The sequence below is a fragment of the Diadema setosum genome, chromosome 2 (assembly GCF_964275005.1).
Source record: "Diadema setosum chromosome 2, eeDiaSeto1, whole genome shotgun sequence".
Classification (NCBI taxonomy): Eukaryota; Metazoa; Echinodermata; class Echinoidea; order Diadematoida; family Diadematidae; genus Diadema; species Diadema setosum.
Genome location: NC_092686.1, coordinates 2,193,446 through 2,215,120, shown reverse-complemented (window position 1 = coordinate 2,215,120; position 21,675 = coordinate 2,193,446). Strand labels below are relative to the sequence as shown.

The 21,675-nt window shown below is 37.9% G+C and overlaps 1 protein-coding gene across 1 annotated transcript in view; it reads left to right on the top strand.

Moving 5' to 3' along the window:
• Positions 1 to 21,675, top strand: part of LOC140238853 (uncharacterized) — a 50,888-nt gene that overhangs the window by 13,713 nt on the left and 15,500 nt on the right. The window contains exons 2-9 of the mRNA XM_072318751.1: positions 2,875 to 3,047; positions 12,001 to 12,207; positions 14,348 to 14,485; positions 15,117 to 15,257; positions 16,232 to 16,351; positions 18,249 to 18,377; positions 19,578 to 19,706; positions 21,399 to 21,542. Of these exons, the coding sequence (XP_072174852.1) occupies positions 2,942 to 3,047; positions 12,001 to 12,207; positions 14,348 to 14,485; positions 15,117 to 15,257; positions 16,232 to 16,351; positions 18,249 to 18,377; positions 19,578 to 19,706; positions 21,399 to 21,542 (1,114 nt within the window). The 5' untranslated portion in view covers positions 2,875 to 2,941. The remainder of the gene's footprint in view (positions 1 to 2,874; positions 3,048 to 12,000; positions 12,208 to 14,347; positions 14,486 to 15,116; positions 15,258 to 16,231; positions 16,352 to 18,248; positions 18,378 to 19,577; positions 19,707 to 21,398; positions 21,543 to 21,675) is intronic.

Genomic DNA, 21,675 nt, shown 5'->3' with positions numbered 1-21,675 from the left:
GGAAATGTTGAACAAAATTCTGACAGGTCCTAAAAATACTGATTTTGAAGAACAGTTTGTCAATTGATTTTGCTTATTTTTGCTAATTCTAATCTACCAGAAGTAGTGCGAGTTATTTGGAAACAAAATGAGACAAATTGAGTCACGAGATCCCCTAATATGTGTGAATGTGCTATGATACAATATGTTGTAGAAACATCTGGTACGTCAAAACAACACAGTGATCGTACCACAAATAATCTTTGCCATCAATGACTGCTATGCAGACTGGTGCAGACATCTCTGCTAGACTTGATCCAGCTCTACCACTCATTGCATTTTCCTGTCTAGGCTCATTTCCAATAAAGTCCCTAGATTGGAAGGACATCTCATGCCTACCTTTTTCACGGTCAGGTCAGAGATATTTTTAATTTTGACCGCATGCAATTCTGTTTTGTGTTTGTTTGTTGTTTTTTTTTCCAATGGAACCATCATTTGTTGTCGTTATGTCATTTCCCCTGGTAGATAAAAATATACCTTTACCTCAACTTGGAGGGGGTGGGGAGTCTATTGGTTATTTAATATGTAATGGTATTGGGATGTTGTTCTCATTGCCCCCGCAAAGAGGGCATCACCCCCCCCCCCCCATAATCATCTGGTATAGAGCAGAATTCTGTCTGCAGGAATTTGAAAGAGTTCAAAGCCAGTTCAGTGGATAGTCTGGCGTGCTGGGATGGTCATGTGATGGTAAATTGGAGGGGACTGGTGGTGGTAGCAAAGTGCAAAGGAAGTTTAGAACTATTTGTTTTTATGCAAGTTGATTTTACACATGCAATGTCCAGCAATGGGAGATTGCAGTAATCTTCTTTGTTCTCTTTATCTCTCCAGTGAGCACCTCCCTGATCTCTCTTTGCCAAATTGCTAATTTGCTAGCTTTGAGTGAAATATTCAGCTTATAAATTACGTTCAGACAGGAACCCTTAACCTCGAAGTTAGGAAACTTCGAGGTTAGAGCTTGTAGTTAGGGACCATGAAGACGCACTCGTAGTTAGCAAACCTCGAGGTTTGCTCGATGTTTCGAGCCACGAGAAATCTTATGGTTAGCGCTCTAACCACGAGCTGCGGGGGGTCCCCACTCGTAGTTAAGCACCGTGTGGACACAAAAAACAACGAACTCGAAGTTAACAGTGACCTCGCCGTAAACTCCAGCCCCCACAATTTCCCTCTGCTTCCGGGTCAACCTCCCAAACGTACACCACAAATACACTACACGTGAAAAATCTATGACGCACGACACAACAACATCATCATCTTTTCTTCCCATGCGCTTGATCTCTGAAACTGAACACGTCGAACTCGCTACTATATTCTATATTCTTCTCCGACGCTAAAAAAATGTTTTCGACAAATATCTTCATAAAGGCATAAAGGCGTAAAGTCATCAGTGCAGTGCTATCTCTGCATACCATGACAGAGAACTGTACCTTATCTGTTTTATCTTACCATAATAAGTTATCTGTTTTATTATACCATAATGAGTTATCTGTTTTATCATACCATAATGGGTTATCTGTTTTATCATACCATAATGGGTTATCTGTTTTATCATACCATAATGAGTTATCTGTTTTATCATACCATAATGGGTTATCTGTTTTATCATACCATAATGGGTTATCTGTTTTATCATACCATAATGGGTTATCTGTTTTATTATACCATAATGGGTTATCTGTTTTATTATACCATAATGAGTTATCTGTTTTATCATACCATAATGGGTTATCTGTTTTATCATACCATAATGGGTTATCTGTTTTATCATACCATAATGGGTTATCTGTTTTATTATACCATAATGAGTTATCTGTTTTATCATACCATAATGGGTTATCTGTTTTATTATACCATAATGGGTTATCTGTTTTATTATACCATAATGAGTTATCTGTTTTATCATACCATAATGGGTTATCTGTTTTATCATACCATAATGGGTTATCTGTTTTATCATACCATAATGGGTTATCTGTTTTATTATACCATAATGGGTTATCTGTTTTATTATACCATAATGAGTTATCTGTTTTATCATACCACAGTGGGTTATCTGTTTTATTATACCGTAATGGGTTATCTGTTTTATCATACCATAATGGGTTATCTGTTTTATCATACCATAATGGGTTATCTGTTTTATCATACCATAATGGGTTATCTGTTTTATCATACCATAATGGGTTATCTGTTTCATCTTAATGGGCTATCTGTTTTATCATACCGTAATGAGTTAAAATCACTTTGTGACAGGGGTATGGTTTCAGAAAACAGTTTGGTTCATAATGTGTATTGTCTTTGCTGGCATATTTTTGTTTGTGTGTGCAAGAATTGAACTGATGTCACATTTTCCAGGAAAAAGTGTTTTGCATTGGCTTTTTGCAAGATGTAACTTGGTCATGACATATACACTAACAACAACTACAAAATCACTCTAGGGTAATTGTCCTTCATGTGACTTTAGTCTGATTAGATTGATTTTTATCATAATTCTGTCATATTTGTGTGAAAGATAGATGATGAGTTCTACATGAGCTTTATTGTTACATGAATGAAAAATACAATTCTGTGGTGCCTACAGAGCACCATGTGTGGTACCTTTTTAAAAAGTAGACAATTGTGACTTTTTCTTGCAGATTCATATCCTCACTTCTTCACTATTAAAACATGTTGCTATTATGTCATTGCTCTTATGCACAGGAACTTTGCTTGTCAGAAAATGTCTCCAGCACATACCAAAGTTTGAGTGGCTATTTGCTATTTCTAGAGTTTCCTAATTATTGAGGTCTTACTTAAAAGTTTGTTCCGCTCCCCTCTTCTTTCTTTCTTGCCCATCAGCTATGACTATGTGGAGGTTTATGATGGAGACAGTCAGAGGGAGCCATTGCTTGGAAAGTTTTGCGGGATGACCAAACCGCGGATCATCACATCGAGCTCGCAGGCTCTGTTCGTCCGCTTTGTCACTGATGCATCCATTGAGAGGCTGGGCTTTAGTGCAAATTATAGCACAGGTATTTATTTCTAATTACTCTAAAGCAAGATTTTTTTTTTGCGCCATGACATTTTCGTGGCAATGCATATAGTGTAGACAAGAACTTTTGCATGCATTTTAATTTCGCAAATCTTGGCTCTTGCGAAATTCACAAAATTAAAATGCACGTGAACCGTCCTGGTTTTACAGTTTGGTGTAAGTAAAAATCTTGTTCTCTAAACTAAAAGATGTGCAAAACTCACCATTTGTTTTTGTATTCAAGAAAGCCGCATAGAAATGGTTGCCAAATAGTCACATACGTATAAAGGTCTTCTTCTTGCTATGCAAGTGATACTTCATCACCATGCATTTAGTGTGGCTCCATACTACCATACAATATGGCCACTAATACAATTGTGTACTACCACATCTATTAGTGCTAACAGCACTATTACTTCTATGACTTACACTACTTGTTATTATTATTAACTTTGCATAAAATTAATAGTTCAAATCACCTGCTTGAACTGATTAAAGGGAAGATAAACCCCAAAAGCAATGTGGATTGAGTGAAAGCAGCAACATTAGTAGAACACATCAATGAAAGTTTGAGGAAAATCGGACAATCGATGCAAAAGTTATGAATTTTTAAAGTTTTGGTGTTGGAACCGCTGGATGAGGAGACTACTAGAGGATATGACGTATGAGTGGACAACAATACAAAGAAAATATAAAGGAAATTCAACAAAAATTCACTTTTCTGGAATCATGAAAGAGCAATGGACCAACCTCTTTCAGAAAGCAGGGGGAATAATTGCTACCCTTAACATATGTCAATATCAAGTTGATGGAATTTGTAATTTTCATGAAAAATGGATTTTTGTAGAATTTTCTTTATATTTTCTTGGTATTGTTGTCCACTCATACGTCATAACCTCTAGTAGTCTCCTCATCCAGCGGTTCCAACACCAAAACTTTAAAAATTCATAACTTTTGCATCGATTGTCCGATTTTCTTCAAACTTTCACTGATGTGTTCTACTAATGTTGCTGCTTTCACTCAATCCACATTGCTCTTGGGGTTTATTTTCCCTTTAAGAGCACCCAGGTTTGATGAGCTGTGATTCAATTCATATCTCCTATTTAAATCTTGCCTAATCTAAAAATCTGTATCTGGCATTTCTATTTCTTTTCTTTTTTTATGCAAGGTCACATACTTGATTTTTTAGAAGCAAGCCAAATGATCAGTTACACACCAGGCAGTTTTGCATAGTATGCCTCATGATTATGTTCATCAATGTGTCTAATTTGTTGCATTATTGTTGTAAAAATACCACAGCAATCAGAGTTGAACTGTCTATCTTTGTCTGGTGACCCTGACGGCTCTTCATGGTCAATGAAGTATGATGACATGATAGAATGCCTGGATCTCAAAACTCACGATAAAGTTGAGAGGGAAATTCCACAGACACTACTTCCCTCTCACACGCACAAAAATATGTATGTCTTCAAGTGGTATATATTCATGTATATATTATGTGTACACATCTGTTACCTGTTTGCTAGTGTCTGTCTGTATTTACAAATGCCTCCACACACATTCAAATTTGTCCAACAAAGTTGTCAGACATAATGCTTCATGAAATGCCCCCAGCTTGAAGGATAGAAGTATAGGGACAATCTGCATGAAAGGTCAAACTTCAAGGTTAAGGTCACATGACCACTCCTTCCCCTCTTAAAATATTGTGTCCAGCCATGATTTCAGCTGGTAAAGTCAAGTGGTAATATGATTTGATAGGAAATGATATAAGTTAGTGGGTAATTATGTGGTCATAATTCTTGTAAGTGGGATGAAAGGGTAATTGACTGCAAATTGCTTTGAATACAGTTACCCTTTAGCTAACATGATGGGATTTTGAAGTAGGCTTGACAGCTAATCAGCCAAAGAATGGTACAATATCTCTTGGTAGCATTAATCCACTTAAAGACATCATTCTTGTGGTTTGCTGTAACAATATACATTCTGCACATTTTGCATTCTTTCATTTTTGTTTTTTCTTTCTTTGGTAGAGGGAGTGTTGTGCCCGAGTGGCTCTGTATAGCTCCCTGTGAGACAAGCATTGTTATGACATAAGGAATGTCTACTGTTCATGCATTGTTTGACTTAAGGGCTTTTTACACTTGTGTTTCTTAACCCCGGACTTTCTCTGACCCAGGACTATCGTTAGTCCCGTACCAATTTTTTCAGCTTTTTACACTCGCCAATTAGTCCCGTACTATCTCTTGTCCGGGGCTAAGGAGAAAACTGACCTTTTTACACTCGTATTTCTTAGCCCCGGACTTTCCAAATCACATGAATATTCATAATTACGCTGTGTACTGTACACGTACACGCACGCACCGGCAGCACTTGATTACCTCGTTTCTGATTGGTCAGTGAGGGTCAGACTTCGTCTCCGTCGCTTAGCCCAGGATTATTTTTTCGTTCTGTTTACACTCACTTGCTTGGCACCGCAATTGCGGTGCTAACCCCTGCTATTTTGCAGGGCCAGATAGTACTGTACTATCGGTGGGGCTAGCCCACTTTGGCAAAAACGAGTGTAAACAGAAAGTGGGCTAAGGATAGTCACATACCAACGGTGGGGCTAAGGCCCCCCCTTAGCCCCACCGTTGGTCCGAGGCTAAGCAAAATTTTACAAGTGTAAAAAGCCCTTTAGTAGGGGACAATGAACTTTTCTATTATTTGTTTACCAAAGAGAAGTGACAAGGCAATTAAGCTTGCCCCAACTATTCCCACTGAGGCATTTTGGTATTGAGGAAGCGAATAATATGACTGGCATGTCTCAGTGATATTTGACAGACAGAACCTTGCCCAGGCATGATTGATACTGATCAAATAAATCTTTCGCTCTGTTTTCATTTTGTTTTGGGGGAAAAATTTTGAGTGAAGTTTGTCATGGGTGGAGCCGTGTAATATGTCTGATTACACAATGATGTGATAATGAATTAACACATCATATTGAGAAAAAAAAAATAGGGAAAGAAAATAGAAGTGGATAGAGTGAGAGAGATGAAGAACACTGATTGTGTGCTCATACTTAAAGATAATATAAAGTTTTGGTACCTCAAAAGTTTCCCTGAATTTCCTTGTCTTAGTTTGTGTTCATACTTAACCACTAGCTGCTCCTATGATTTTATACTGCATGTTGGCATACATTAGATATCAATCTTTCTTTAACTGGTAAAAACTTGGTTGTCTTGATGCATGATTTGTTATCACATCTTACTCTAAAATTTCTGCTAACAAGAGCCCCTTCAGGTTACCCAATCCTCAGACACTGCTCTTCAGTGGACCCTACAGTAGGGTCCATGGCTCTTCAGTAAAGGTGATGAGAGAGAAAGGTCTCCCTCGATCCTGGCTCTTGCGTGCTAATATCCATTTTGTGAGTCATAACTAATAGCACCTGAAGCAAACAGACAGCAGCAGATCAAACCTATTCTTGACAGCCTTCAAAGGTCCTCAATCTGCATGACCCACTGATTTTCTTGAGATGTTATCTCTCTATTACGCAATGACAATCAGCATCTGGGGGGGGGGGGAGGAGACCAAAGAGAAAGAAAAAGGGATGAAGTTGGTTTTGTTTCAAGCTTTGCTTCATCTGCTAAGATGATAAAGTGAAAACAAGCTATCTTACTTGCAATGAACCAGAGCAAAAGAATCCACATGTTATTGGACACTTTTTCTGCGAATGTAATCATTTCTTACCTTATTCACGTATATGAGTATGTTATTCAAGTGCCATCAAAGTGTCCCATAGTGTTGCATTGAATGGAATGATTTGATTTATTGCCAGTTGAGTCATAAGAAACTACAATGAAAACCTGTCTCTGTGAAGTCGTATTTTGAGTTTAGAGAACCACAGACCTTTGAGACATTGTGTTAGAATTATTTTCTGGTCTTCTTTTAGAGGTGGTGAATAGATAGATGTCTTGCTGAGATACTTGCAGGATTAGCCCACATTCCTTGGCTTGCCATCAAAACAGGATTACAGTTGTGACCGCACCACGTAAGGATCAACATTAGTTCAATGTGATTAAAGAATGAAGCCACAATAAGAATGTTTGCTCAGTTTAGTGTATATTCATCACATCATAGGGTAGGTATCATTTCTTGGAAAGGAGAGCTCTGCGGTCTACCAACTTTTTTTTTTTTTTTTTTTTTGGGGGGGGGGGTAGAGTTAATGTGGACCAAGCCAAAGAGCCTTCACCTGGGTTACAAATTATAAGATTTTTGTTGTTGTTGTTGTTGTTTTTGTTGTGTTCTGGGCAGTGTGTAAGGAATGGTCAACATAACTTCTGGGATAAATGCAAGGAATGTCTCTCATTAGTATCGAGCATTGTCAAGAACAATGTGTAATCACCTTCTAACCAAACCACCACAATTCTCAAACAAAAAGATATTGCACCTACATACCCCCCCCCCACACTTTTGCACCACCACCGTCTCAAAATACAAGAAAAGGAAAAAAAAAAAGAAAAAGAGTAGTTATAAATGCACACAAACTTTTTGCAAATACTAAATTACTCAAGTGAGAATATTGGAAATTACTTAATGTTAACCAACATTTATTTGTTTTGCTTAATGCCAAACTTAAAAACAGGAATACAGTTTGTGAAAAAGATATAAATGGCAATGACAATGCATACACATAACAGGGAAAACAAGATTAGTTAGAATGAAGGTCCCAATACCACCATTTGGTTCAAAACTGAGATTTCAGGGAGGGGATAAAATAGGGTTTTGACATTTTTCTTCCCATTTGTTTCTTTTTTTTTCCCAAGAGGATCTGTGCTTTAACAAGAGGAAACTTGGGTTAAGCCTGAGTAATTCTGCAATTCTAAAGAGTTCCTTTATGAATTCAGTCTACATTTCATTTCAGTGTGCCTGAAAGATGAGATGAAAATGACATTCATGTACACTTAAATAGGGCTGTCTTTGTTGCTTCGATAATCTGTGGGCAGTTACAAAGGCATGCTGTCTATGTGAACTAAAACGTCGCCATTCACACGAACCGACGAATCACTCGATTTTGGGTCACATTTTCGATTTTGAGATTTTCAATCATTTCGATAGTAGACATTCCATACTACATATTCTGAAATTCTCAGTGTGTAATTCGGTGTAATTTTTACGTAGTTATCACTTTTGTAGAAGTATGTAATTCCATTTGTGAAAATTATTTGTTTTCCCCATAGACACGTGTGTTAAACAATCAGGCGATTCGACGGTTCGGTGACCGCGCATACTAATACGCAGTCACCGAACCGACGAATCAGTGCGCATTGACTTGCGTGTAGTTTTTGAGATTCAACAGTTCATTGACCGCGTGCACAGTGCGCGTACTATGTAATACATGTGTTGACAATGACAACGCTCAATGTACATGTACATATGGACACACGTGGAAAGTAACAACGTTCTTTGCAGACCGAAAATACATGCATGCAGCTCTTTGACGATTTTCCGCTTATTTGTTAACAATACAATTCGATAAAAACTTCACAAGTTAGAACAAGAATTGAAGTCTGATGTACTACAAAAATAATTGGAAAGTATAGACATGAAAGTGTAGCAACCATAAGTCAAAAATGGGTTAACTTCAAACGCGATTTTCTTGAATTGTCATTCTTACGCAAACCTGAGGGATTCGTCGGTTCGTGTGACTGGCGACGAAAAGACAAGTATGCGCAGAATGTTACATCTGCTGTCCTTTTGTTCAGTGGATTTTTTTTTTTTGGTTGTTTTTTTTTTTTAAGGGGTTCTTTACTGATTGAATGATAGATAACTGCTTGAATCTGTTGTTGCTTTTTTCTGTTTTTATCGCATAATATTTCACAGGTAGATACAAAATCAGATGCTGTGGTTTCAAGGTTTACTTTTTTGTATATTTTAGAAACAAATATTCATATTGCCCTGATGGAATAACTGAAGGTCAAGACTCAGATTCATATTTTCACAGGGCATGGATGGATCCATTTACACAATCATAGTGTAACCAGTCACAAAGAGGCATTCTAAATTTATCTGCCAACTTGATTGGATGCTGCTACAGGAACTGGCAAAAGCACAGCACTAACTGATCAAATTCTATATGAAATTTAAACAGTGTAGATTTGAATGGCACAATAATGTCAACTGTATATGAACTATTATGTCAAAATTTAGATGTATAACTAGCTAGTGCAGGTAGATTAACTTTTTGTGAACCCATGTACCTTTTTGTGAACCCATGCAATTGCCTCTAACTTGACACAATTGTCATTTAGAGAGTTCCCTTCAGACTTCAGCTAGATCTACCTAGGTGACAAATAGTACAAGGCAAAAACAAAAATAGGCAGGTGTAAGTATGCACACACACAAAATAAAAATCATTTTCATTGACAGTTCATTATCAGGACATCTCAAAGGATGTGCTGATATTGTTTTTAAGATATTATACTAATAAGCTCATAAAAAGAGCAAGGTGAGGGTAACCTAATAAGGCAACTTCTGTTTGTGACTCTTCTTCGAACTCATTATTATATGTATATGTTGGTTTAGTTTTTTTTTCTTTGTTTTTAAAAAAAAAGTAGATTTACCAGGAGTTTAAAAGTTCATTACCATGAAATAACCATGGACAAGAGTTCAGCACAGAATTCATGTCACAGGTTTGTGGTACGACCATGAAGGGCTCACCATTGTCGTTATTTGTTTCATATCACTTGGGACATTCAATAAAGATTTTCTTCTTGATGGAATAGACCTTGATAAAATGGTGTCAGCTCAAACAATCACAACAGTAAAATTCTCATCCACACCTGGCTGAGAGAACATCAAATGTCAAAGCTTTACTTGTTTCATTAAATACTGATGATGGTCCATTCACATAATTATGCAAACTAGGTAAAATGAAGATGTCTAGTCCTGTAAAAGACTCAAACACACTTGCATGTGTATCTTAATCAAAATTTCCTCTTTTTTTCATCAACTTTTGATGAGTTTTAGGACTGTTTGCTTACCACTAATGGAATGTCACTTCATGTTTATGGCCACATGGCGGAGTGCCACGTGCGTGTTTACATGCAATCGGCAAACAATTATTTTCCAAGTATATGCCTATAGACATTAGAATACAGCACAGTATGCATGATTGATTCCATTGTTGAGGTATTTCTTCAGCACCCTAGTTTTGTTGCCTATTTTTAGAAATCTTGCGGTGGAGTCAACTATTGTTATTTACAACAGATTGCCAAACAACTCAGTCACGGTATCATCGGCTGAGCACTCAGTTGGTGCACTGAGGGTTTTACGATGTTTATTGGGGAAAAGAGAAACGTCCTTTGTTTCAAAATTTTCAGAACTTTAAATGACTGAGCAATAATGATGTAAAGTGGAGGGAGGTCAAAATTACTGAATTAGTGACACCAGGAAAGACTTGATGATATCATAATGAACAAGGCAGCTTGACACCTTTACAGAGATGGCATGATTACCCTGTCTAACTTGCATAAAGCTGTTCTGGGTGTCTTAATGCGATCTAAAGAATTCTGAGCAGAGACACTGTGTAGCAGAGAGATTCACATATAATCATGCTATCTTGCAATTTGTGTGAAATCCACATTTCACAACACTTATGATCAGACTGTTTTTTCAAAGATGTTACCACTGCATACTTTGTTTTTATATGCTTCCTCAAAATTTCAGCTTTAAGTGATATGCACCACTGTTCCTGCGCAGAATTTACATGTAGGTTCATACTGTTTATATTTGCAGGTTACCCAGTTTGGGAAAACAAATTGTCCTGTACATATATGGGTAAAATTTAATTGTTGTGTAATAAAAGACGATCAAGCATTCTGGAATGTAGGCAGCTAAAAATCAAGGACAGAGCTAACAGTGGAAATTGTTTGTGATAAATGTTTGTTGATGCTGCATAACTTGAATATTTAATAAAGATGTGTGTGTACACGTGACCTGTCAATCAGTCTAATTATTGGGGCTTCCTGCATGAAGATATGTGTTATCAAAATTGTTTACACAAGGATGGGAATTTTGATATCTTCCCTAACTCCTGTCTGAATTTCAAACTTTTTTTGTTTGTTGCCTGAATCGTGTTTATAATGTATTTGGAATTGACCAATTATTTCTGAATGCCTTTTTATTGCATGCTTGTATGCAGCACCTTTGCCAATTTTCTCAAAACCATGTTTAATTATCAGATAGCAAGCTCTCATATCACTTCTGTTTTAGGTTTGTGGATTTAACTTTCAAGAAGTTGTGTACATCTGGAAAACTTAAATTTCAATCTGCTAAAAGTAGAAAAAAGAGAGAAAAGAATCAATATGCAGTGCAACTCTTTGAAACATTCAGGGTGATGACTCTGCTACCATGAAAGGTCCAGACCAATTCTATTTGCAAACATTCAGTAGGGATAATGTGTCTGAACATTGTATTCTCTGAATTGATAGGAAAATACAGTGTGTTTTATTACAACTAATAAGCACAGGTCACCGAATCACTTATTTCCGTGTTTCATTTCGGCAAAATCATCATCATCAGAGCATAAAAATGGAGCAGGCCTATTCTTCTAAAAACTAACACAACACATGCAGACTTCTACTATGTCAGTTATGTCCTTTTGGTGGCTTCTTTTATTCAAATACACAGACATACAAAGTTAGTCTTGAGTCTTTCTGAAACTTAACTTTGTGTATTTAATTAAGAATGAAAGTAAAAATGTCATGGAGATATTTCAGTTCTGACTGTCAAGTATAACATATTTTCCTCCAACTCAAATATATTGTTGTATATGTTATATAAATTCATATATATGAATTCTCCCTCACACTCCCTCTCCAACTCTATCCTGCATTCTTTCTCTCTTTCTATTTCACCCGTCTCTCTCTCTCTTTCTCTCACTCGCACACCCTCTCTCACACCCAACGTCTGTCCAGGATGCTCCCGGACATTATTCGGACCACGGGGGACGGTGACTTCGCCAAACTACCCCGGCAGGTACCTCGACAACCTCAACTGCATTTTCAAGATCGTGGTGGGGAGGCACAAGGTGATTCGGCTTATTTTCCGGGCCTTCTCAGTAGAGGGCGGTACAGCATACTGCAGCTATGACTACCTGGAGATACGAGATGGATCCTCAGCTGGTAATTTAAGCAGTGCTTATGCATGACAGTATGATGGTGGGAATCATTTTGTTGTTGTTGTTTGTTTGTGTTTTTATTTTTTTGGGGGGGGGGTGGCAGTGGGGAGGGTTGTCATGGAAACCATTGAGGAAGGTGTAAGGAAGTTTATCAACCTTCAAGACCAGCCATCTGAGGTATTTTTATTGATAAGCATGAGAGACCCTGGATGACTCTTTTGTACTGCAAAATTTGCGGTTATGGGTGAGACAAAAATAGCTACAAACACACACAAAAAAAGTTACGGATGACTGTGCATTTTTTAACAGGCTGATTTCGCAACACATTATTTCTTTCCATCAAGCCGTCCAATTATTAGTAATTAGCGATGTCTTCAGGCCCATCCTAGATGTGATATAACCCACCTGACAGGTTGTGTGCTAAGAGTATGGGGGTTTTAGATTTTTTTTTGTGGAATGGGTTTAGTTTTTATGAAAAAGTAATGTAGTATTGCAAGAGTCAGCCCTTCATTTGAAAAGTGTCTTCAAGGGTCTGAAGTAGAAATGGACTCCATAGATTCCATCTCACGTCATCTATATTCTAAGGTAACAATGAGAAAGTGAGACATAATAACCCAATTTGGACAATTTCTTTCTGAATGTAAGGAGTGTCTGTGATTGGATGACATCCTCTGGGAATCTGTTCCAGCTATCTGCCACTTGTTAGCAGAAGATCTTCTTAAAAAAAACAAAAAAACTCTCTTTCTGACTCCTTTTATGAAATATCAGTTTCTGCCAATGCAGCGTGTATCTTTTGATGAAGAAACTTTAGCATAGTTGGGGAGAGAAAAACAATGTGTTGGGAATTAGACCTATAGTGTTCCGTGCTTTCTTAGCTTAAGCAAGGGGTTCCTGTTTGCCATTGAGGGAAGTGCTGCGGGTGTTATTTTGGCCGTGGTGGAAATCATTGAGATCGGCGCCGCTAATGCCGGAAAGAGGGAGGAAGTTATTCCAATCGCAGAGATTGGCACAGCGATATGGCATTCTTGTTTGTTGGCGGCCTAGAAAACTGTGCTGTCAAGTGGTGTAATTGTGACAAGGCTGTTAACATTCTCAGCTCATTCTTAACCAGCACATTCTTTTGACATATTTCAGTTTTGACCAAAGCTTTATTCCCCCTGTGATCACTGTAAAACCAGATGAAACTTCGCAAATTGGAACCAACTGCCCTTTTTGCAGCATGAACCTTTCGCAAATTTTTACAGTATTCAATGCCTTGGATAGACAAGCACTTTTGCATTCATTTTACTTGTGCAAATCCTGGCTCCTTGCAAAAACTTGTGAAAAGTTTCATGCACATGAAAATTTCTGGTTTTACATTAGCCATTGCTTCTCATTGTAACCTCTTCAATGTTTTATATATTTATGAGCCAGTATTTGCAAATCACTGATACAGCTCTCAAATAGTGACAGGTTATTAATTTTGGCCCATAACTTAAAAACTCAAAACAGTGTACGTTTGATTATCAGGTCACAGCCATAATCTCAATGCCATTCATGTCAAGTTTTGACACGAAAAAAAAAAAATGTGCAGATTTATAAAGTCAAATGCTGTTGAGACAAAATTTAAAAGGAAACTTAAATGAGTAATTTGCTTCTCAGCTCTTACTTAAAAGGCATTATTATTTAAACATTTGGAGCTTATGGATATTTATTGAAAATTTATGTGTTTTGTCTCTCAACATTCAACTACTGTGAGTAAAACATGAACATGCATTCTTTTTTAGCTTTTGGATCAAAGGGCACATTTTCTCTTTATATTTGAAGTGAAGTGCATTATATCTTATCGTGCAGTAAGACAATAATTGCAGTGGCGGATCCAGAGAGGGGTGCATGGGTGTGCACCCCTTCTTTATTTTTGGTTAAAACAAAACAAATAAAAAGAAAAAATGGGGGTTGCGTGTGCCCCCTTTAATTTTGCAAAGGCGCCTCCCCTTTACGGAATTCCTGGATCCGCACCTGAATTGCGCATTCCATATGATTCATCTCTGCCCCTGTCTGTCTGTCTGTCTGTCTGTCTGTCTGTCTGTCTCTGCTTGTATGTTCCCCGTCTCTCTCTCATCGTTTGCACTCTTGCATCTCATGCTGATTTTTATGACTGGCAGAGTCAAAGTCGATAGGCCGGTTCTGTGGGGAGGAGGACCCGGGGGTCTTGGTATCCACCGGCAACACGATGATGCTGAGGTTTGTCACCGATGAGTCTGTCAAGATGCAGGGTTTCATGCTGGAGTATGAAGCAACAGGTGAGCGGGCATTTTCACCTTATACACAAAACAAATTCTGTGTTTGATGCTTTGTGTAAATACTCTACTTCTTTTCGAAGTACCTTCAATATGATACAATGAGCATGCATGCTCAGCAGGGGTACAATTCCCCCCCCCCCCCCCCGCCCCCCTTGCTTGAAGAAATGGGTGGTAAATGCAGGCGGCTTTTATTCTCATAAAAGATTTCTTAGTGAAAAAGTAAGCATTAAGAGATCGGATTCCATCAAGATTCTGTAAGGATTCCCAAAATTTATTTCACTAAAAATTTATCATCGCTGGGGCGACAAGACCTTGTATCTGAAATTTTGATGAAAATGACTTTTGTGGATTAATGGTCAGATAATCAGTTATGTGATGTCCTGTCCAAATCCTAGCTGTCTTACCCCTAATAAAACCACCATGGCATGTCAGAGGAAAGGCTCTCCCATTGGATACAGTACTTTGGCTGCCATGTTTTTTTGCTCTCCTGAACATTTGACATTTTGTATAGATACAATTAAGGTCTTGTCGCCCAAGAGATGTTATGTTCATTTCTTGTCAGTTCCACTCTTGTTTGCTTTGATTCCAATCAAAATTTCATCACATCGCTGTTTTAATTTATGTCCAGCAGCAGTGAACCCGGCTGCCACGGATCCCTGCATGGTGGACAACGGCGGCTGCTCAGGGTACTGCCGGGTCGACGGTGACGGCAATGCTGTGTGTGATTGCCTGGAGGGCTATGAACTAGACTCCTCAGGGAAGGACTGTGTAGGTGAGGAAAACTAAACAGAGAAACAAGACTTCAAAGACTTTAGAGATTTGTATTGATGCAGTGGCTCTTTTTTATGGGGGTATACAGGTTTGTAAGGAAGGGGTGGAGGCTCAAACCAATCCCACCCCCTTCTTTACAACAACTTTTGATAAAGTATAGACTACAAACAGGTATTTGGGGGAAAGGGTTTTTGAAAGTTTTGGAGGCAAAGGGAGAGGTGTTCACCACCCCCACCCCCGAAACAATCGTGGAAAAAGAAATCAAACTTGGTAAACTGCCTATGGCCACTTAGGCAGATCATTTGGGCCCATACCTCTACACACTCCCACAGAAGAAACTTAAAAGAAAAAGCAAAATATGTTGCAAATAGTAACAGATTGCCGATGGTTATCTGTGGTGAGACGTTATTATTCTCATTATCATTCAATCATGTTGTATTGTGGGGAGATAAGGTCCAATATACATGGATCATAACCTAATGGGTGTCTTTACTCAACTTTGTCATAACTTATGTTCTAAGCATGTTAACCCATTAGTCACAGTAATGCCTGAAACCACCCATTTTATTACTCCCTAAAACACCCAAATCCACCTGTTCCTTTTTTTTTCATAGTTTTATACTGTATAATTTTTTTTTTCCGAGTAGAAAATAGGATTGTGTAATTTGAAAAAGGTCAAAGGTATGTCAGACTTACTTCTGTGGTACACCATTCTCTTGGTAAACTCCTAGTTGGCTTTCAAATAAACATAACTTATATTAGATGGAAGAAGAATAAACATGCAGTGAGCTACTTTACATCATTTAGAAAGTTGTCAAAATGAGAGCAGTATTGTTGTAGCTTCCAGGGAACCATAGGCCATTATGTACAGAATCTTCAGTTGCTAAAGGGGTAATGAAACCAGAGTAGTCCTTCCACATGTCTGTTATTTAAATACTTTGAATCCTCCTACCACTTGTCTGTCCTCTTCGGCAGACATTGACGAGTGTCAGAGGAGCGAAAGTTGCCCCCACATCTGTGTGAACCTGGAAGGAAGCTACCGGTGTGAATGCCTCCAGGGGTTCCAAGTCTCCGCCAATGGCAAGGCTTGTGACGGTGAGGTCCATATTTAGCTTGATGGGTCACACATGTTTCATTCGTGCATCAAAACAAATCACGTCATCTGGGTGCCCGAGTAGGAAAAGCGATTTCCCCTCGTATCTGCCCGCGTGACAAAGTGTCGCGCAAAAGAAGAGGAGGAAAAAGCTTTGGAGCTGACCACATTATCACGAAGGGATATGTCAAACAGTGTGAAAATGAGTCATGTTAATCTTTCGTGATGTACTTCAAACATTGCACACCACAGTTTTACATAAATTTGCCATAAACAATTGAGGGTACTGTGGTACAGTGGAAACGACTCTTCACTTTGAAATGAAGGACCTGATTTTTAGTCCTACCAAGTGCTTACATCCTGAGAAAAAATATTTTTACCCACCATGTCTTGGGTGTAGAAAAAAAAGAGGGTACCAGACAATGCTGGGATGATAATAATGGCAGGTCCGTCTGGTAGAGCAGTGGTAACACTGAAGAGGCTACCCTGGGTAAAGAAGCTCATTTTTATATATTTTAATCATTGTTATGATTCATAAGATCTTTTTTAATTCAATTATTTCCTTTTTTTAATGAAAATAATCCAGGGATAACCCTTAGTGTAGAGTAATCGGACAATTGAAAAGTAATTCCTTTCAGGCTATCTTCTTCTTTTTTTAATGTTTCCCCCAAAGCTAGTCCAAATGTCAGGATTGAGCAATATTTGGGTTATACAAATATATCTGTGTCATTGCCTTTCTCTTAGAGTGCACTGAACTTTTTGGCCTACTAGAATATATATGTGTGTGAATTGATATGTTGGGTTGCCAATGTAGCAAACTGTATAGGAGTAGTGGTAGGTCCCATATCTTGACTGCATAGTAAAAGTGATCGTAAGTTCCTAGACCTTTTGCAGCAATGTTCATCTGTACTGTAGTAGATGTGAATGTTTAAAGGACAAGTTCACCTTCATAAACATAAGGATTGAGAGAATGCATCAATATTAGTAGAATACATCAGTGAAAGTTTGAGAAAAATTGGACAATAGATGCAAAAGTTATGAATTTTTAAAATTTTAGTGGTGGAACCGCTGGATGAGGAGACTACTAAGGCTCGTGATGTCATATGAGTACAACAGTATAAAGAAAATGCAAAGAAAATTCAACATATTTTCACTTTTTTCGCATAATAAAAGAGCACTTCACTTGCCTCTTTCTAAAGGCAATGGGAATAATATATTACCCATAACATATATCAGTAACGAGTCAAGGGAATGTGTACTTTTTTCAAAAGATGACATTTTGTGAATACTCATACACTCCAGTAGTCTTCTCATCCAGCGGTGACTGCACAAAAACTTCAAAAATTCATAATTTTGAACGGATTGTCCGATTTTCCTCAAACTTTCAATGATGTGTTCTGCTAATATTGCTACATTCTCTCAATCCTTATGTTAATGAAGGTGAACTTGTCCTTTAAAATGCCAGATTTTGTCATCTTTCATTGTAAGATATTCATTATGGGATGTTACAAGAACTGAGTTAAAACACAAGTATACCTTGCATTATTCATTTTCCAACTGTCTCTAAGTTGTTGTTAAGTCATAACATGTAGCAGTCAATTCATTGAAATTGGTGAATATAAAATCACTTAAAGATGTGATGGGTCCCAAATTCGGCTTGCATTGCTTTCAGTCATTAGTTGTAGTAGTAGGCCTGTATATGTTTATATCAATCTACAAAGTATATCTTTTTGTTTAGATGTATGTGTGTACACCGATAGGAATATTTACCTGTCTGTGTAAACATGATATACAGTATGTCTATATAATGTATATGAAGGTATACATAGATTATAATACGTAGATAGATATAGATATGAATTTATATGTTTGATGTTTATATGTGTATATGTTTCACAGATATCAATGAGTGTGATACCAGCAATGGAGGCTGCTCCCAGCTGTGTTTCAACACCCGAGGCTCCTTCTACTGTGGTTGCCAGGAGACAGGGATGATCCTTATGGATGACATGAGAACCTGTGCTCCTGGTGAGTTCATCTGCCACATTATCAGACACTCCAACCCCCCCCCCCCCCTTATGAGGGGGGGGGGGGGGGGCAGTTGCATTGTCATAACTCACCTGACCCTTAATATATCAGTGACACTATGTTTGTTTTTTATTGCTATTGATATCACATAATGATCATGTTGCCTTTGCAATAAAACCTGTTGTTCAGCAAATTTTGAAGTATTGATGTGGACAGAATATTTATTTTCCCTGTCATAGAATATGTGCTTCATGCAGTTGTGAACTTAAACCTCTTTTATTTTGTGAGCATATCTAATGACACTTGTTTTGGTGATATCCACAATCTATTACTCCGTATCGCACTCGGTAAAAGCCAAGCAAAGCACATTCATGCTACTGAAAAAAAATGCCCTCCCTACCCCATTTACTCCAATACCATAACTTTTTTTTTTTGCTTTATGCTTCTTTTCTGAAGAAAGACTTTGAGTTATAAGATCTGTGTATCATGAAAGCTGAATTAGCAATGACTTGCTGTTCCTTCCCTGATGTAAATCTGGCTATACTCCAGGGATGACTTCCTCGTCATATTTTCAAGTTTAATGAAGCATGTATTATGTTGACGGAACTTTTTCAAGGAGTTCATAATTCGTACTTTGCGTGCCAGAACTTGTTTAAATTGATGAATATGATAAACAGCATGACCGTTGCCAGAACCACTGGGGAGGGGAGAGGGGAGGCAATAGAGAAAATGATGATGGAAGGACATGCATTCAACATTGATAAACTTGTTTGTGAATCTGCTTGAAATGCATCATCTTGATGTTTCTAAGGAGGATCCCACTTTTACAATGATCAGGACATCACAAAACCCACAAAACTTGCATCGACAAGAATTTCCAGTTTGCCTAGATATATGTGTTTCAGACTAACATAGTTGATTTTGTGTGCAGGGGTAGTTTTTAAAAGAGTGAAACTGTTTCCATGTATATCTTCTGGTTGGTTTCTTGACACAAAATCACCTCTCTTGTTACGTATAGTTGTTATAATGTGAAAGGCAGTAGCTTCAATCACAAAATTTCCTTGTATGCTTTCCATCACAAGTTAACCCAGGTTTGAATGAATGAAATGTGACACATTACTGTTCATTGTTTTATAACCAAAACAAACACTAGCTTAGGATCATTGATGCTTTATTTGATGATTTTACCATCTCATACAGAAATAATCGAGACAAGTTGCCGTGACAACAATGGAGGATGCCAGCAGGTGTGCCACGAGCGGGTTGGAGGTCACTATTGCTCCTGCCATGCTGGCTACAATCTGGCTCCCAACGGCATCAACTGCACAGGTAGCCAGCCTTTGTTTGTTTGTTTGTTTGTTTGTTTGCATTATATTGAATGTGCCAAGTTGATGACACTTGCTGACTCTTGAATGTCTAGTTGGGTGACCCTCAAGGGGTTGGTAGTATTTTCACCTGTTTCTGTTCCTTTTTAGTTTTTTCATCCTGACTTTTATTGCCTTTTATTACCTGTGAAAAAGAAAATGTACCAGTGTGAGAAAAAAGAAATTGTGAGAGAAAAAAAAATATGAATGAATGAATTGTCTACCTTACCAGTGTGAAAAGGTAGTTTAACTATATGTAGAACAAATACATATAGAGAGACTGTCAAAAACCTCTGACTAGAATTCAGCATGATATCATGATTATATATGATATTGGGGTGAATAAGTTTTTGAGTAGTTGTTACTCAGCTACTCAAGCTACTAAGTAAAGTCATTATTGTCACATTATAATCACGTTGATGTAATTTATCCTAACACATTTTTGTGCCGATAGTCTTAGGAGAGTATTTTTTTTGTAACACTCAAGGATCTAGTAAAATATTTCATACTTTTCACTTTTTTTTTTATGCCTCCGCCAACGAAGTGGCCGGAGGCATTATGTTTTCGGGTCGTCCGTCCGTCCGTCCCGTTTTGTTTTTGTCGATATCTCAAGAACCGTGTGGTGGTTTTACATCAAACTTGGTATAAGGGTATTTCCTGGGGGGATAATACTTTGTTTGGATTTTAGGGTCAAAGGTCAATGGTCACAGGTTATTTTGTGAAAAAAAAAAGGTTGAAAATTCATGTTTTTCTCCATATCTCGCAAATGGTTCAAGGTATCTTCATGGAACTTAGTTTATATGATTGTTCCAATGGGCAGTGATTATCTAGGGAAGTTGGGGTCATGGTTCAAAGGACAGGGGGTCAAAGGTCAAGGTCAACTCCTCAAAATATCACTACTTTCCTTATATTTATGCAATGCCTGAAGGTTTTTTTTTTTAACTTGGTGTATGCATGTATTACCCAATATATATTCTGTGGGAAGTTTCTTGCCAAAAGGTCAAAGGTCAAGTGAAAGTGCTGAATTGCATTTTTTCCTCCATATCTCAAAAGTAACTCAAGATATCATCATGAAACTTACATATTTATGCATGTTCAACCTAACAGTGATTCTCTTTGGAACTGTGAGGTCAAAGGTCAAAGGCCAGGTTTAGATAATGCTATTTTTCCATTTAATACTGAAATTATACTTTTTCTCAATACCTTGAAAATTACTCAATGCATAAACTTATAAAAGGGTCAAAAGTCAAGTAAAAATCATCAGTTCCCCAAATACCTGCACTCTGACATTTTAATCATTCATCCAATTGAACCTAGTTCTAGGAAAGTGAACATTCAGCACATTTGTGGCAAACCTGTCATTTTATTATTTTGCCAATTGTGTGAAACTGTCATCACACATTGTCAAGACATTGTACTATAGACCTATTAGGAAAACCATGCATTATGGCGGAGGCATATCAGTTGCCGTAGCGATATATCTAGTTTTGCATTTGAATGGGTAAGCATGCAAAGTTGAATGTATTACTTTCACATTATGTATTTGTATTCTATTTCTCTCTCACATTCCACCCCACCCCCCCCCCCCCCCCATCTCCATTGCATTTCCCTTCCACATTTCATCCTCTCATTTTCTTCTCATTTCCTCTGTTCTCAGATGTGGATGAGTGTCTGACTCCAGCCACGGAGCAGTCTTCCTACAGCAACCACTGCAACCAGCGATGTCTGAACACGCCCGGCAGCTACTACTGTGACTGTGACGAGGGCTTTGAACTCAGCCCTAATGGCAGGGTGTGTAAAGGTAGGATTGGCAATATTGTGCAACACATACCATTTTAAACCTAGCAGTACTTTTCAGCAAAACCTCTCATTTCTAACCAAACTTTATTTTCAGATTGTCTTTGGTAGCAAATTCCCAAAAAGCAGGCATTTAG